The sequence below is a fragment of the Symphodus melops genome, assembly GCF_947650265.1.
Source record: "Symphodus melops genome assembly, chromosome: 4".
Classification (NCBI taxonomy): Eukaryota; Metazoa; Chordata; class Actinopteri; order Labriformes; family Labridae; genus Symphodus; species Symphodus melops.
Genome location: NC_136694.1, coordinates 20882780 through 20901880, shown reverse-complemented (window position 1 = coordinate 20901880; position 19101 = coordinate 20882780). Strand labels below are relative to the sequence as shown.

At 40.9% G+C, this 19101-nt stretch overlaps 1 protein-coding gene across 1 annotated transcript; it reads left to right on the top strand.

Annotated features, from left to right (window-relative positions):
- The first annotated feature begins 1012 nt into the window (after positions 1-1012).
- prdm2b (PR domain containing 2, with ZNF domain b) lies at positions 1013-16345 on the top strand. The gene is made up of 9 exons (XM_079342490.1): positions 1013-1372; positions 3310-3375; positions 3461-3578; positions 4534-4637; positions 5687-5839; positions 6803-6929; positions 9308-9412; positions 9554-14058; positions 14721-16345. Exons 3-9 carry the CDS (start codon positions 3464-3466, stop codon positions 14736-14738), a joined length of 5127 nt encoding a protein of 1708 aa, XP_079198616.1. The 5' UTR covers positions 1013-1372; positions 3310-3375; positions 3461-3463; the 3' UTR covers positions 14739-16345.
- Positions 16346-19101: the final 2756 nt, after the last annotated feature.

Below are 19101 nucleotides of genomic sequence, written 5' to 3'. Positions count from 1 at the left end.
TCTTATATTAAGGTCATTTTGGAGTTTGGGGTGCTGTTGACATGTATTGCCTCGTTCTATGTTGCCTTCTGCTGACAGGTGTTGAGAACTAGCATGTTTGCTAAAACACTTAATGCATGCAGTTCATGCAATGTATCTGTGATGTCCATGCCAAATAAAGTCTATTTTAAAATGATTTTATCCATCAAATTTATATCAGCTATCTGTGGTTCCCAACTTTTCCCCTTGGACTCCTCTCTACGTGTATCTATAAGCTGAGCCCCTGACACTGACAAGTAGTTCTTACCAAAAGGCCTTTGTAAAAACCATACAGTAACATAATGCAACTGCGCCAAAAACATAGCCTCCAAATGAGCATATCATAACATCAATCTACAACAACTTCAAAAATGAACAATTAAAATAATAAGCCTTGAAAAAAATGTGAATGCTGATTGCATAAAGTACATTTGTTAAAGCTATAAGAATATAAGACAAAGCTATGATTTATTTTAATTGATCTGGTCTATTTGGAGAAAAAAAAAAAAAAAGAGACTGCTTTCTGTTCAAACTGAAACATGTCTTCAGATATATGCTGCTTTTGAGATGATCGTTCATTCTGTTTCCTTTTCATTGTAACAAACAATTCAAAAACCTAACTGTAAAAATATAGTCAACAGCCTGTTTGGACTAGTTTTTTTAATTGTTGTTTTCAATATTTGTCATTCGGGAACCTCTAAAACTCCTTATAAAGTTAAACTATTTATGTTGGAACAAATCATACATGCAGCATTGTTTCCATTTAAATGTCACTCTTTTAGTAGGCTAATCAGTTGTCAGGTGTTTTAAGGTTTACAAAGAAAAGAAATGAAGCACAAAACGTCATGGCCTAATTAATTCAATTAAACATGTTGATGTTGAGGACATTTGAACACAAAATAAAGCCTTACAGCCGCTTTCTCCTGCTTTTATTGAGTCTCTTTTTGCTATTCACGGATGCACAGATGGCAGCAGCCTTTAGGCCCATTCTGCTCACAGATGAATCTGAGAAAGGTAATTAATTGGCATGGACTCCCGTCAGGCTGCGCTGTGGACACGACTGCATCCACCGCCTGCAGGAGTGAACACCGGGAAGACCTAATCATCTACCAAAAAAAAAACCCTCCTTTCTGCTCAACATTACTGCCCCATCGCTGTGTGCGGCTGTGAGTGTGTGTGTGTGTGTGTGTGTGTGTGTGTTTGCACGGGTCTGACAGACTGCCTCTCCCAACTCCACTACAACCACGATCCGAGTTACAGAGGAGGCTGCCGACTCAATCCTCCATCCGCCATTTTCAGCAGATTGGAGGCAGGTAGAGCACAAAAATCACAAGTCCCCGCTCAAATAAAGCAGGTAAGTTCGCTTAAGAGTAGCCTAAACCCAATTCCAGCCCTACGGCAGGCAACATTTAGGGAGAAAAGGGCTGCAGCCACCTTACACCGGCCAGCATCGGGAGGAACAAGGGGAGGACGGTTTGCCTACAAGGGTAACAATAAACTGCATCCTTCAGGCGCTTTATGCTTTAGATATCCGTCAATGTTGTTGTCTCTGTTAACTTTTTCCTCAGCAAACCGCGTTCAGATCATCTTTACGCAAAGAACTCTCGCACACGCCCACGTTTAATCTCTCCATTTGTTGCTTGAACTTCAGCTACAAGGGGTTTAAACATGTCTGATCACAAGTCCAGCAGCAGCCGCGGATTATAAATGAACCTAAACGAACTGGTCAGCAAAAAGTTAATGCATTCCCTCCTTTGGAAAAAAAAAAAAAAAAAAAAAGGTTAAAGCTTGGCTACCAAAATATACCCAGACAATGAGATGTAGTCTATTGTTTGTATTCGCCTCTTCATTTAGCCGTCTTTTAGATGACATCAAGTCCTCTTTGAGTGTTAGACTCGTTATGTGTCAGAAGATCAGCTACTGAACTGTGTGGCATATTTGTGTGTTAATGGATTCAGTGTGTGTTTGTGTGTGTGAACACATGGGTCAGCTCATTGTGCTGCTGAACAATTGGCTTTGGACAAAAAGCATGAAAGTTAACTGTGGTAAACACTTAAAAAACAAAACAATATTAAGATAAAAGTAAAAAATATGAAACATTGTTGAAGAGAAGATTAAACTGTTTTTTTTTCCTCCTATAATTTTTTAGTCGTGCACAGTTTACTCGTGTCAGCTCCTGTGATTAGAGGATTCAGCTTTTCTCTCCCACACTGTTGATAACTGCCTATACTGTATCGTACTTTTAAAAAAAATGAACAGAATTAATTTAGGTATTCTTAAAAAAAAGACCTCGTCAATAGAGTGCACAAAACGACATGGACGAAGTTGTGGATGATCTGAAGGATCTTCATCTCAGTCAGTCTTATTGAAGATTTGAGGAATCCAAGCCCTGTCTGATCTGTTCTTATCTCAGGGCTTATCATTGGGGTAGAAAGTCTGTCTCCGGAGCATTGTGCTGAACACATCTAATATAAATCTGTTGTTTTATAGGACAAACTTTACCATGAAAATAACTTGTAAACTAATCCACAGAGGTGCCCGTTAGCTGCAGCCCTACAATCAGCCTTCATGTTTTCTGTCTTTATTTGGATTCCTTTTGCTTACTCCACATCACTTATTTTATAAATGTCTGCTGTTTCCCTATACTGGGAGCCTGTGCAGGTAATTTGAGAATGTACTAAACAGGAGAACCTCAAAACTCCGAGATGGTCATCCTTCAAAACTTAATTGATCCTCTTCACCCCTGTGGCAATGTGAAAACTGACTGTTTTGGAAATAAAAATGAAATCATTTATTTTGTACTACATTCACAAAATAAATGAAAATTATTTTTTCATTGTAGCATTGCACAATGTCACTTTAGTGGACACTAATGTAACTTCTTCAGAATTATGAATATTGAAAAAATTAAATAACATCACTTTGCTTGTCCTAAGAATTAAAAAAAGAAAATAACATTGAAACATTCTTGCTCCTCCTGATTTTAGAATTCATGCATGAAAGGGTTAAATTATAGGCTAATATCCTCAATATTCTGTCCACCTTAGTTTTTGTGTATGTCACAACTTTCATGATGTCCATGTTACAGCCAGGAGTCAGACAGATAGATGGCAGTAAATAAACCTGACCTTGTACAACATTGTCTTTAATGTGTTGTTGTTTCAGTCATTATGCAAAACTCTTCAGCAAATAAAAGGAAGTTGTTCTAGGTAAGTTGTTGCCCTCGTGAGTTCACTGTGAGAGAACCTGTTCCAGCGTGTAGATGATGTTCAAACTTTGCTCTGTATTTAGAGTCCATGTGCTAACACTCCATTCAAACGTGGTGCCTTCTGTCGCCGTGGAAACTTACCTCGTCAGGTAAAATGACATTATCTAAATGCCGTTTCTGATTTCACATGTTTTGATGCTTTTCGGTAACAAGAAACATTTTCACTTTTTGTAGATTATGGCTATAACTGGTGGGGCAGTGGAAACTCTAGATGAAATCCCAGCTCACGTGTGGAGAGGTTTGCCGGACTGTTTTAGTCTTGGACCTTCTGCTATCAATCAGAACCGCATCGGTGAGTATGTACAGAAAGTGTGTCTGGTAACAAAGAAATAACCACTGAAGCAATCATAAAGTATATAACAGCTATGTGTAAAGGCAGGATTTTCTATTTTTCCTTAGACTAGCATTTTCTTTAAGCGTATTCGAATAACTGAATATTAAATCTATACTTTTCAACTTTAATTCTACAATGACTGGAGAGGAGGAAAACGAACATGACTTGACTGAAAGTGATTGCAATTAAACTCAGGGCAATTCCGTCACATCGTGGAAGAAAATGATTGAATAATTTCACACAAACAAACGCACACTGCTATTTACTCAACAGCGACTAAAAGCTGCTCTTTTCATTAGCACAGACTAAGCAAGATTGCTACTCTTTGCTCTTTGTCTTATCTTTCAGATTAGTACATAAATGGTGCATTCACGTGCCGTCGGACACATTGGAAAAACGAGCTTCGAAGTTGCAAAATGCACAGGAATGCTTGCTAAAGTTGGAACAACAACGCGGAAACAAAATGAAAAAAAAAATAAAATAGATGCCCGACTTGACCTCATAATGTTCACAACATGGGGGGGGAAATATGTTTTGTGAGTGTTAAGACAGTTTTTATTAATTCACGTTTTGCACATCATATTTGTGCTGAAATATATCATTTAGCAGAAACATTCAAACGTCTTCTTTGAAGCATCCACGATGTTTGGTGCTGTTGTTATAATATTTCTAAACTGAAATCACGGTTTAGAGATCACTGAGGTCGGAAGAAGGACTCACCAGCTCCACCCGAGGAGCACATGAATGCAGCCAAAAGTACAGACTGGAGACATGCCATGGTCATTTACTTTGAAACATCCTCTTCTTACAAGACCAAGTGTCTATTTAGACTTTAAATAAACTAATATAAACATGAAATGCTTTAGAAATCTCATCAGGTGTAAGCTGTGTTTTCTCCTGGATCTTTTCACAGGAGTCTGGGCCACACAGGTTATTCCCAAAGGCAAGAGGTTCGGCCCGTTTGTTGGAGAGAAGAAAAAGAGGTCCCAGGTGACGAGTAATGTTTACATGTGGGAGGTACGTCACAAGTCACAAGTCACAAGTGGGCTTCCTTCCCTAAAACACTTACCTCCACCTTTTTAATGGGATTCACTGCATAGCTAAATAAAACGCAACTACATTCAGTACACCTTTCACAAGACTGAAATGAGTTGTCCCACTTAAAAGTTGCTGAAAAGTGATGCCACCAAAGCTATGCAGTTTGCATCTAATCTGAACTTTCATTCATTTAGTCATTAAGTTTGTAATCTTTACATCTCTCCTCTTTATCCTCTTCTTATTTTACGTCATTATGTTCAAGTCATCTAAAATTTCACAGAGGCAATCATTCAAATACTTAAACTGTCGGAGGCAGAGCAGCTTTGTATTGTTTATTACTCAGTCCTGATTTACACTGATGGTATTAAAGCCAGAGTGCAAGTTTTAAACCTTTTATCAGTATTTACGTCAGGTCAGATTCAATCAACAAAAGGACTTTCACTTTCACCTGGACAGACACTGATGTGACATGTAATCCCTTTCTATGGGACAAAGTCAGAGCTCAGTTCTGTACTTGACTGAACTGTTGGTAGCATGTTTATGTTATTAGTGATCAGGTCCAAGAGCTTTCCAATGTGTCACGTTACAGTAAAAAAAGAAGAGCTAAGAGTGTATCAATCAATCCATCATAAATATTTTAATTTTATAATAAGTCATTTTCTGGAAGCAGTCGTCTTTTGTCTTATTTGCAGCAGCACTGTTGGTGTTTGCTGTAATAACGTGTTATTTTTTTAACAGCCTGACTGAAGTAGATGGGCCACGATTGGTGTTTTTTATGCATTACAAAGGGGCTGACTGGGCTTACGGTTAGGTTTTGCGAGCCAGCTTTTACAAAGACAACCTGGGTATATTGAATGTGCTTCATCGTACACCCCTCTGCTGTTTCTGGAGAAAAGAAAAGCCTTTATTACATAGCTATGAGAAATTCTTCTGATTATTCGAGCTCATAATATATGAAGATGCTAAACTTAGTGCTGAGGTTATGACATATATATTCATATATATAAGTTTAATATTTGTACCTGTAGGTTTATTTCCCAGCACGGGGATGGATGTGTGTTGATGCCACAGACCCCATGAAAGGAAACTGGCTACGATATGTGAACTGGGCGCGCTCCAGTGAAGAGCAGAATCTTTTCCCTTTAGAGATCAACAGAGCCATTTACTACAAAGTTTTACGGGTAGGTCAAACATTACACCTTAAAACACTCTGTATGTCAGTCTTGTGGTTTGGGACTTTTTGGGGAACCATGGCTCTCCAAGTTGCATTATATGATTAAAAGATGAGCTACTGAAACTCTCCAAAAGTCAATCTACTTATGGTAGTCAACCAAAGGAATTTCAAATGTAGACAATTGTGTACAAGTCTAAATCCCTTTACACATCTCTGTCCTCTGGATTACCAACCTGTTTTATTAATTAAATACTAAAGGTATAACAAATAGTGATTCTATTTCCATTTTACTTGGCAAATGGTTTGCACTGATGAGATTTTGTTCCGTTTCTTTCTTTTGAAATTGGAACTTTTAATATTAACATTTAGGGCTTGACAACATTGAAATCTGTTCTGTGAACTTTGTTTTGGTCTGTAAATTAAAAACTCCATGTTATTACATCTGGAAAAGCTTATCTTAAGGGTATTGCATCTGCAGGCATCCATCATACTATTTGCCACCAATTATATCTTCTAACATTTCTGCGTCTTTGATTTGGATCATCCTGGACAGGTTTTGCCATGTAGCCTGGTATTTGAATGTAGCAGCTCTAGTATCAATATCTTTGAATATTGCTTAAATCTTACTTCAACGAAATAATCTGAATAGGATCAAAATTGTTTATTGCTGGTTACACCTATATAATGCGGAGCATACATGTGATTGTTTTGTTGTAACTACCAACTGTGCAGAAGCTAAACGAGGTATTATATGAGGGGAACTACATCCCTGTTGCAATACGTATGCAAACAGGCTACTGGATAATATACTGCAGACTTTAGTGAAAACACTGTCAAATTCCAACTCCCCCCTCTCCCCAAAGCCCCCTATAGCACAGACAGATAAGATGCACAGTGTCCCAAGTATCCCCCTTGCCTCACAGCAAACCGGGCTGTGATTGGTGGCCGACCTCATCTCTCATTGTTGCAGCCTATCGGGCCGGGAGAGGAGCTGCTGGTGTGGTACACTGTGGAAGACAACCCTGAGATAACAGCTGCACTGGAGGAAGAAAGAGCCAGCAGTCTAAGCAGGAAAAACTCACCCAGGGTAAAGCGAGGTGAGGCCCTTACTTACCCACCGAGGTGACTTATGTTCTCAGGTTTTATCCTCGTATGTTTGCCTGTTTCACAAGTCACGCTGGGTGAGCCACGAAATGGATTTCTCTCGCAGCTTAGTCGAAGTTGTAACTGGTGAGCTAACTAGCTGTAGCTACAAATGAAGGAAGGCTAGTGGTGGCTAACGTGGACGGCTGCGATGTGTTGGGCTTTTCTCTACTTTCATACACGACCTAAAGGGAGGATGCATCCCGAAATGGGGAGAAAAGTAGCCGTCTCTGTGCTGTTAAATACAATTTGAAGCTGTTAAACGAGTGTTTGGGCAACTTTTTTGGTAGGTTTTTTTCCTCCTGTTGGGTCCTGACGTTGTCGAGGATGTGACCTTCCTTGAGTTCCCTAAAGCATGAAAAGCCATCCATCGACGAGCCTCTCAAAGCTACTTGATGATGGCCTAGCAGGTTAGCTAACTAGCCAGCTTCCTTATCCAACTATAGGCTTAATAAAGTGCACGTTATGGATAACAACAACAAAAAATCTCGGAGTTTTAGGTTATGTAAAGCGTTAAAAAAAACTAACCCTTAACGCCGTATTGTGTCCCGTATAACCTGTTCATCGAGATGGCAGAGTTGGTGTTGTGTGTGTGCTAGCATGAGGCTAAAGAGCTAAGTCTGAAAGCACGGACATCACGGTACACGAGATCAGGTGGCAAACTGCCTTTAGTACATAATAATAAAATGATAATAATAAAAACACTTTTAATTTGGATGTGTTGGAAGGACGGACATCAGAGGGATACAGATTAAAACAGGCCAGCTAAGAGTCTCGTCTGAGAACATTAACATGTCGAAACTTCAGACTACAAAACTAATGTCTTAAATAAGTCAAATTTAAACATACATGATATCTTTAATACAAAAAAATATATACATACAGTATATTTATTTAATGAAACCAAGATGAGTACACTCAAGGAGTTGTTAAAACATAAACATGTCTACTTGATGTAACAATGTCGGCATGAACTTTGGACATAGTGTTTCCCTGTTATGTATCGTGAGTAGTTCAATGAGGGACAGTGAGGAAAATGACATATTTATGTTAAATATTAAATACGTTTCATTTATCATGCCTTATGTTTGATATTATCTGTATTTGTTTGAAACCTATTTCCTAAATTTGCTGTTTGAGGCGTTGTGTGCGGTTGAGGAATGTGATCTTGAAAAGTGTTTATTTACATTTCCTTTTCACAGTTTCAGATTCTGAATTTAGATTTATTTACTTTTGTCAACATTCAGAAAATCATTTCCTTTCGGCTCCTGATATTTAAAAAAGAGGGAGACAACCAAAGGAAAATGTCTTGATCCAAGTTTTTTTTAATCTTCAAATATTATAAGACTTTAATAATGTAGACTTGTTTTATTGCGTGTGTGTCACATGCTTACAAGCAGAGCCTGTCATATGTACTGCTTTGGTGATACTTTTTTTCTCAGTGTGACCTTTGGTTCAAATAATAATGATACAATATGTTTGGGCTCTGATATGTTTGTTCAGTCAGATAGTTGATGAAGATGTTAGTGGGTAGTTGTTTTGTAGGTTTTGCAGAATGCTCTGAAACACCAGTCAGATGACTGGTGTTTCTCTGGTATGAATTAGGCTTTGTAGGCTTGGTCAGGTGACCTTGTTGTGACACTCCAATGATCGGGGGTGCCAGGGAAGCCTTCTGATCCCGACAAGGCTCAATATTTTTTATTTATTTATTAAATATATTATGAGTTTATAGCATTATGTATCAATTACTCTTGAAATGATGCTGGTGATCGCTCGTGATTTGGATTGCAAAAGAGGGCTGCTTTAAAAGCAACTGTAAATGTGACTATTTTATTTCTGTTTGCAAAACGGCTATTGAAGTTTTCTTGCAGCATTTCATAAAGGCATGTGGTTGCTAAGCCTGGTAATTCAAGCAAATGAGGTGAAGCAGTTTAGATTGATTTTAAAGTCTGTGGACATTGTTTCAGAGGACTTTTAAAAGAAAAGAATGATTCATATCGGACGTATCTGTCAAGCCCACAGAAGGCAACTGGGTTAATAGATTTAGTTTTTACAATAAATACCAACAGCCTCTTATTTAGTCTCAACTGTTAAATTTTTGAGAAACACGCTCAAACAAATATAATCCTGACATGTTAAGTTAATTGTACTTCTTTAAAAGGTCACTTTCTGGCACATCTTTTAGTAAGAGAGTCTGCTCATCAGTATTAATAGAGACGGACACAAACAATATATGTTTGGATAAACCAATATCCGTTTTCTGCCCTTTTATTTTGAAAGCTGTGTTTGATTTCCAAAAAGCCTGACGTGACGTGTGTGTTTGTTCTTGCAGCCAGAAGAAAGCTACTAGAGAGAGCCAGACAGGCTGGTTTGGATAGATTCAAGAAAACAAGTCTAACTGAACCTACTGTCAAGGAAATGTGGGATGGGGAAGACGGTAAGTTTTCTTATTGTTGGAAAATCACTCTTTAACTCCCTTCCCTCTCTTTGAGGTTTCATCTTTTAAAGTTTACACCTTTTGTCAAGTTCCAAAACAGTTTGACCATAAAACACTGCTTGACTGTTGTGTTGTTTTCAGGTCTTAAGGAGGGGGATGGGAGGCCATCAACCTTTGGGCCCACACAAGAACTCCAGGAAACCCATCCCACAAAAAACACCAACTACAGAGATGTGGATGACATGCCAGCAGTGATGACAGACCGGGGAAACGATGAGCACGAGGAAGATGAGGAAGAAGAGGAGGGGGATGCTGATGATTTGGAGGAACCAAAGGAAGTCCATCAGCAGACGGCTCAGCATTCCCATTTGATTGATTCAACGCAAAATAAGCTGACTTGTGGTGAAGAGAGCGTTAAGGGTTGGCAGGGAAAGGCAGAGTCTTCCTCACTTGCTGGGCAAGAACTAGAGGTAGATCCTGATCTTGACCCCGACCCTGATGGTGACCTTGAGGTGGATCACCACGGAGAGTCGTATCCATGTCAGCACTGCGAGCGCCGCTTCTCCACCAGACAGGGTCTGGAACGTCACAATCACATTCATGCCATCACTAACCAGCAAACACAACTGTTCAAGTGTCGCTACTGCAGTAAGACCTTTGGCTCACAGGTGGGGAGGCGCAGGCACGAGAGAAGACACGAGAATGGGCCTAAGAAAAAGCCTGGCTCCCTGGCCGGGACTGCTGGTCTGCTAAGTCCTGTGCTGCAGACCGATGGTTCAAGTCCAGACTGCACAAGTCCAACAAGTCACTATATAGCCATAGGGTCTCAGTTTACCGGAGGATCTTTGCACAAATCTGAGATGCAGAGAAAAGAGTTGGGGCTTCATGTCGATCGTCCCTTTATGTTGGATGAAAATGGGGAGTCTAAGGAGCTCCATCCCTGCAAGTACTGTAATAAAGCATTTGGCACACATACCAACATGCGCAGACATCAACGCAGAATACATGAACGACACTTGTTACCAAAGGGAGTTCGCAGGAAAGGCATGCTGCTGCAAGAGGCCTCTGCAAAACAGCAGCCTGGTGAGTCCCCCAACACCAGCCCTCCGCCTGTTTATGTGCCCAGTGCGGACACGGAAGACGAGGTAGACAGGGATGATTACGTCGTTGACATATCCAAAAACATCTCTGAGAATTTGAGCTTTTACATTGATGGTAAGATTGTGTCCACCAGTACAGTAAGCACCTGCGAGGTGATAGAGGTGGACTCCAGGTCTGCAGCGCTGTTGGGTCTGGACACAGTCATCATCAGTCCAAATCAGATCAGCCAGGCACTGAAGGTGGAGGGTAGAACTAGTGCTGCAAAGCAAGTCTCTAACATTGGCCAGCCAGCAGGGAAAAGAAGAACATCCACCCCCCCACTCGTTCCCAACCTGAAAGTGGAAACGGAAACTTCGTCTTTCACAGCCTCTTCTTCATCGTCGTCATCCTCTACATCTTCCTCATCGAACTTGTTAGTGGGAGGACTATTCCAACAAGCTGCAGACTCGACAACATTTCAACGAGAGAAAACCGTTTATCTGTCACCGAAGCTGAAGCAGCTCCTTCAGACACAAGACATTCAAAAATCCACAATAACTCTGATAACAGAAAGCCATAGACTGGCCTCCCCGCTGTCAGTCACGCCCCTGCCAGGAGTTTCAGGAAGGTTCAAAAGAAGAACAGCCTCTCCCCCATCTTCTCCACAACTCAGTCCTGCATGTAAAACAGAGAGCTGTAAAGCGGACGTCACAAGCTCATTCACCCTTAAGGTGCCAAAGTTAGAAAGCCGCAGCGCATCGCCTCCCGGGAGCCTGGTGGACAAGGAGGATGCCGACAGCCTGAGCCTCACTGGAAACGATACTCACAGCCAAACTTCCAGCAGTGGCGGTAATTCCTGTAATCAGCAGCCCTTGGATCTGTCAAACTCTGTGTGCAGGAATACTGACGGTTTGAACAAGGTGCTTGGGGATTCAGCTCTTGATTTAAGCGTACATCGAAAAAGCAGTGTCGAGCCTGAATTAAAGGGAAGTTTAGCACCACAGCCGCTGATTAAAAAGAAAAAGCCCAACACAAGCATGCTTGAGAAAGTGCTTATGAATGAGTACGTAGGTCTTCCTTTGCCCGCTGAGGACGGGCCTTCAACCTTTTCGAACATTAGTTGTGTTAATTCTCCGTCTCCGAATGTTGTGTCAGAGTCTGCTCACCCCTCTCCGCCCTCTTTGACCCCCGTCATCATGAACCCCTCTTCCCCAGGCGCATCCAGCATGGCCTCCCTGACGCCGCCTCCCCCAGTACTACCTACCATACCCTCGCCTCCAGCTATGCCTAGCTCGCCACTTTCTCTGCCTTCGGACTCCCTTGCGCCCAGGCCACTTCCTGTCCTTTCACCAAAAATGTCTCCAAGGTCAGTTGAACGCACGCTCCAATCAGACTCGGAGGAGATGATGTCAGCTGAAGAAGAAGAAGAAGAAGAGAACCACATCCCTGAGCCGCTACAATTCCAAAAGAGTCCACTGAAAGATGCCCGTAATGTTTGCCCCCCTGAGCCATCACCAGTAGAACTTCCACCCACAGAAGCAGATGTTTCTATGACTGACACTTCAAACGGGCTGCCAAATGGCAAAATAAACCTGAACGTTGAATCTGTTGCAGATTACTGTCTTGCAAATTCTTCATCCCAGCCTGAGCCCTCATCTTCCTCATCGCCGCTGTCTCCAGCTCCGTGTGATCCATCCCCAGCGCCAGCATCCCCATCCCTCCCTCTGATGAAGATTAAAACGGAGCCCCAGTACAGCATAGACGAGATGTCAGTTCTGAATCATTCAACTCAGGAAGTTGTCGACTCCTCACCTAAGCGCGCTCTTCCTGACAAACCATCTGATAAAACTTCGGAGGGGGAGGAAGTCGACGCGACCTTCTGCAAGACCTTTGTGTGTAATGTCTGCCAGGAGCCGTTTAACTCCATCAAAGAGCTCAGTGGACACATCGCGGAGCACGCTGCGGACTGGCCGTTCAAGTGTGAATTCTGTCTGCAGCTGTTTGGTGACAGCCCATCCCTGCTGGGTCACCGCACAGCTCTACACGGAGTCGGAAAGATCTTTGTGTGCTCCGTGTGTTCCAAGGAGTTTGCTTTCCTCTGTAACCTCCAGCAGCACCAGAAGGACCTGCATCCAAACGAGACATGTTCACATACAACTGTAGAGAATGGCAAGCTTAGGCCACAGAACTACACCGATCCATCCAGAGCCAAAGAGGAAAGCTGTCCATCAACACCAGCACCAGAGGCCACTGATGAAGCTGCTCCACACCACGAAGACTCTGATTTAGCGAAAGAAGAGCCTGACGTTAACGGTAATCATACAGAGGAAGGCGCGGAGGACCCCAATGAGGAGCTGTACACTACAATAAAGATCATGGCCTCAGAAGGAGGCAAGCCAAAAGGCCCCGATGTCCGCCTAGGCATTAACCAACACTACCCCAGTTACAAACCACCCCCTTTTCCTTATCACAGCCGTTCCCATGCTGGCTCTGTGGCTTCAGCTACGAACTTCACCACTCACAACATACCACAAACTTTCAGCACTGCCATTCGCTGCACCAAGTGTGGCAACAGTTTTGACAACATGCCCGAACTGCACAAGCACATTTTGGCCTGTGCAAACGCTAGTGATAAGAAGCGTTACACCCCCAAGAAAAACCCCATCCCCCTCAAGCAAATAGTTAAGAGTCCTAACGGGGTGGTGTCGCCCTCAGCAGCCATTGTAGGCCACAGTGCTTTCCGCAGAATGGGTCAGCCAAAGAGACTTAACTTTAATCAAGACGCAGGTAAAACAAAAATGAGTGCCCTCAGCAGAAAGAAAAACCAGCTGGTGCAGAAGGCAATTTCACAAAGAAATAAAGCTGCCACCAGTGCAAAGAAAGCCGTCATTAAAGTTGAGGAAGAGCAGGCCTCTAATGTTTGCCCCCACTGCAGCCGGGAGTTTACTTATCCTGCAAGTCTCAGTAAACATATGACCATCAGCTGTCCCATGAAGCCTGCTGTTAAAAAGGGCAAAAAAGGTCCTGCAGAGGTTAAAAAAGAGGGAGTGTCTGTGGTAGATAAAACCATGAGTCTTAGAAAGAAAGCTTCAGACTGTGAAATACCGCAGATAGTGCCGGAGTCCAAACCCCTAGGAAAGACCAGAGCTCGCAGCACTGGTGCAGCAGAACCTGAACCCACCCAGACCAGCAAAGGAAAAACAGCCGTTACCCAGGGCCGTCAGAAGAGGCCGGCCTCTTTCCCAGTTCCTGCTAGCAAAAAAACTAAGAAGGGCCAAGTTCAGTCTCTACCTCCCACCCCTATAGCCCTGGAAACCCCCAACGACTCGGCACCGCAACGGCCAGCTATGAGAATGCAGCGTATGGGTAAGGAGGCAGCACCCAAGAGATTAGCAGAGGCCAAAACGCCAACAACACAACAGCTGAAGAAAGAGGTGCGGTTACCCCCCCGAACAAGGGAGAGGGTAGGTGGTCCAGTCACCAGGAGCTTACAAATGGCCAGCACAGTTCCTTCTGCTGACGTGAAAACTGAGGAACCACCAATTCAAGAGCCAAAAGAGACTCAGGTGAGGCATTACATAGTGTTCCTGTTCTGCTTTTATTTTTTTCCCTATTATTCTTTGAGGCTGGATGAATTTGATAAAACAATCTAACTTAATGCAGATAAGTTGGAGTCGCAGTATATACCAGCCCTAAGGTGACACTTTCCAGCACTGATGGTTGGACATGTTTGCAGAAATGTCAGAAAACATAACGAATAAAAAAAAAAAAAAACAAGTGCAAAAAACCCCAAAACCCTACATGTCATAATCGTATACCCAAGTTTAAGTGCGTCCTCTCTATAATCAGGGATCTTATTATAATATAAATTTAACCATGGTAAGTGTTTTGGCATTCACCCTTTTTAGTGTAAATAAAGAACATTTACCAATAAAGAAATACTGTTTTACTTCAACTAAATGTTTAAAAAAGATAAACTACAGTAAACCTTTAAGCAGGGCTTCTTTTCTTCAGTCATGAAACGTAAGCATTTTGCACCTATAAAAAATGGTTCAGGTGTAAATTCAACATTCAACTCTGGGAGCGAGTATTTCAACATTAAAACCAGAGCTATACATGACCAAAAAAGTCTTATTTTTTTGGTGAAATTTCAGTCCACTAAGTTATTGATGAAAGTACTAAACATTGAAGCTCTGTGTGTCTCACTTTTATTTGTCCTCTGTTTCAGGAGCCTCTGATGAAGTAAGCCATGTGGACTCTTCTGATCTTCCTATGGATATGGTTTTCACCTTTCAGCTCTGGACTAATCAAGGCACTGACAGCACTGAGGTGGCTCTTCAGTGGTGGACTCATTCACTTAAAAAAAACAAGTGGAGTCTGCTTCTCTTACCTGCCTTTGTTGGATTAAAGATGGGAACTCTCTGTATCTTCCGTCGTTTGAACTGAGCCTTGATTTTAGCCAGCCTTGCAAAAAAAAAAAGGAAACTGTACATGACAATGAGTTAATATATTCGAAATGCGTCATTACTTGACCCAAAACAGTAACATTAGGGCTCCGTTATTCTGGGATGCTGATATATTGCAAAAGGCAATCAATTATCAGTTAGGGTTAGGGACTTGTTTATTCTTTCGTTCTGTCTTTTTCCCGTTTGTTTAGATTTCTGAATGTTTCCAGAATCTCTCGATGCATGTGCTGAATAGATAATGAACTAGATGAAGCCAATTTCCATGTCTTTCCCGGTGGGCACCTACTTCAGTTTATACATGATTTACAAAGTATGTATGTGTGATTATAATTTCTGTAGTCATTATATTGTAGAATATATCTTGTTGGCAATTTTTTTTGTTTTGGAAACAAAAATACAAATTGCAGTTTGCTGCAACAATTGGTCCTCAGGAACACTGTGTATGTGTGCGCGGTAAGTATGAATATGGTTGGATGTGTGGCCGGACAGCTTTTCCTTTAGCCTAACTCCCCAGTATGTGTCATGATTTTTCTTCTTTTTTTTTTCTCAGAAGTTTGTTACTCATTTTGGCTTAAACAGGGAATTCCATTTGTAGAGTGATGGGAATTTTGTTGAATGCTCCTTAAAGAATAATGACCTAGATGGCTTAGAAAATAAATTTTGTCACCCGTTCAGCCTAGTGTTCGTACAGCACTTTAAATTGAACTGCCAAATTTCTTTTGCTCGATCAGTAAGATTGGCTTAATTATATGGGAAATTATGGAATGTATTCAGGTCTGTTGCACCTTGCAGATACATCAGTCATCAAACATGTGAAAAAAAACAACTTCTTGCAGCCTTTCTGTTAACAAATCTCAAGGGATTTAACACGCAATGACACATGAACCAACTTAATATGCTTGAATGCATGATGATAACTCCAATATAATAATGAATGCAGCAGTGTTTTGTATTTTATGTCCCTTGTAAGTGGACTAAGAAAAAGTTGTTTCATGTGCCGTTTTTCTTTCCACAGTCCAGCCACAGTAACGTAACTGATGGACATCTTTATCTGTTTCTGTGAGTTCACATTTTTAGTAAAACTGCCAATGCAAAGCTTCTTCTTTTTTGTAGTGTTCCCAGTGTTCCTCTCTACTTGGCCCCTCCCGGTCGTACCACAGACTTCAGACACACAGGCAGTGCTTTAACACTTGTAGCATGTTATTGGGGAAAGTCAATTGATAAATATGATTTGATTTGAAGCTAATTTATATTTCCATGACAAATCTTTGTTTTTCCCTTCAGCATCAAGATTATGTATTTAAGGATGAACAAAGACAAAAATCCCGAATGACCTCAAGTAATAAACATTGCTATAATTGACATAATAAAACAAATGTTTTTTCAATTTCTGTTAAGCTTTTGTTTTTGCACACAGGACCCAAATTATAGAGCACTCTTAAGTTAAAGAACAAAATAGAAAACCAAGCAGCAGCCGCCTCCAGTGTAATATAACCCATGTGGAAGTGCAAAATCCTGCAGTTTGACGAGTGTCTGCTTGAGTTGAGAACACAAGTTTTTACAGCAGTAATTTACATGTTTCCAGCTTGGTTTGAAAGGCAAATGGGTCTTTTAGCTAATGTCTCAGTCGGCAGACCTTGTAAAGGGGGTTAATTATTTGGTAACTTCTGTATTGATTTTTTGAAGGATGAGCGATATTCATAAAGAGGTGTGTAGCTAACCTGATTAACAGACGGCTGCATTGTAACTGTTTGAGATTAAAACCAGCCTCAGCTCCTTACCTGTTTAGGTTGACTGAAAGTTAGGTTGAGAGCATAGCCACTTATGGGTGACATCACGCAGGCTTTGTCTTTTAATAATAACAGTTTTAACCACACTTCATGTCAATTTAAGATGACTTCCTCCCCCCAGAGTTGTATGAACAAACAGAAATGATGTATAAGTTTATTATTTAACGTGCAAAGTATCCCTGCAGCAGTATGTTTTCTGGTAAGATAAACCTTGAATTTGTTTGCCTGTTCGTAGAAAGAGGGCGAGAGAGCATTTGATTAACTGCACTCATAAGTGGCTCTGACTCCTTTCAGGTTTCGTTAGTCACTGAGACCTTTTTCTTTTCAACATAATAGATGTCCCACCATTGCACCATGATAACATTACACTTGCTCATTGTCTGGCCCTCTTACAGCCTGTCAGAAAGCTGCTATGCTATGCGAAAAGAAATGTGGTTCACAATTTCTTTAAGCAAAGCAGGAGTTAGTGCTTTACATAAGTCGGTTTTAAAATTGCTACATTTTTTTTACACGACAGACCAGAAAGCGGCTACCAGGAGAGATGTGACCATATTCAGCCTGTATCCATTTTGAGAGAAGTGCACTTGTCAGGGATGCTCTGTGAGTCATACAGAAAAGTTAGTTCATACTTCTGCTTTGTAGCTGTACTTTGTTGAGCTCAATTCTGAAGAGGGAAGAATGCAGGAGCAGTGTGTATCAGGGATTTGAGGAATCTACTCTCTGAGCGGGAGAAGACTGTCTTGATGAAATCAGAGTTCATTTTGATCTCCAAAATATACTGTAAAACTTGGATATATAACGCAGGCTATTTATTTCACTGTCGATTTTTAGGTCCAACTGTTTTTTTTTTTTCTTTCTTTTTTTTTTGGATCTGCATATGATTTCAACACTGAGTGCATAGGGGGCCTCTCATTGAGACGTGCACCTTGACCACATTGGTAAAAGCAACCGGGCCTTTAAGAGGGAATGGTCTTTTTTTTTAAGTTAACGATAATTTAATGCATTCCCTTGAAAGCTTTGTACAATGTTATTTGCTCCTGCATCTCATCAATTAAGTATAACATCCCCTACGTTGTAATACCTACGGTACTAAGAATCAGAAATACTTTGTTAATCCCAGAGGGAAATTCGGTCATTACAGTTTCACTAAAAAGAAAATATTTCTTAAAGAAATATAGCTATAATCAAATATTAATAGTTACAAGAATAAGAGTATAAAGAAGAATACAGCTTAGTACCAAGTGCATCGGAATATTAATTAGTTTGTGCTGTAATCAAAAAATCACAAACCAATACACATTCATGACAATGCAAATGATAGTGATACAGCTTCATCAAGTTATAAAAAGTGATAAATCCCAGTGGGACAAATGTCACTGGGGACATAAATATTTGGCATTAATTCCTCATGCTTCCTTTTAGTTATACTTTGTGTTGGCAGCACAAAGAGCTAAACTTAAGACCACAGAAATCACAAACTTGCAACATGGAAATACCCACAACACACCCAAATATAAAACAGAACTCTTTAATCAGCAGGTCTTTCACCGGTAATGGTTCAAACGTACGCTTCAATACAAAATATACAGAAAGGAAGGAGCAGCACATGTATTAATAATTTAAAACACACTTCTCACCAACTCGCAGCTAAAATTAACTTCTTCCACATTCACCCTCAAAAAAACTGAAATCTGAAATGAATAATATTCATGAAATCCACTGCAGTGGTGTTAGAAGTATTAAGCTACACAATATTGAGCAGTATAATGTTTAAAAGTTCCATTAATAGGTTGATTTAAAAAAAATCCCAAAGCATCTTATAACGATGGTGCATTTGTCACCAGATGAAATCTTTCAAGGCTTCATCTGGCCCGTGTGCATCTGCTGAGATTATTTTAGTCTGCAGTCCATCCATCATACTCAGCATACAGTACATTAATGAGCTATCAAACCCAGAGGGTGGACAGTGTGTAGCTAAAAGTTGCCGGTCAGTAGTGTGGTATGTTAGGCTGTTTGTCTTTTGTTTCTAAAGATATGCTACAGCTTATTTTTTTCAATTAGATTTCTTTATAAATAACCCACCCATCAACTCCTGAATGGAGAATCATTGGAGGATCATTTGAATAGCAGTTTTAAGAGAATGATAGATCTATCCATCTATCCATCTATCCATCTATCTATCCATCCATCCATCCATCCATCCAGGCTTTAACAATATTCTTATATAGGTACAGTATAAACATTAAGACTTAAAGAGATAAAGAAGGAAGGGACTGGTTATACTGGTGAGTGTCGCGCGCGTCGCGTTGTAAAGTTCCACTGCCCACTACTGGCCGTGGCGTGAGAACTACAT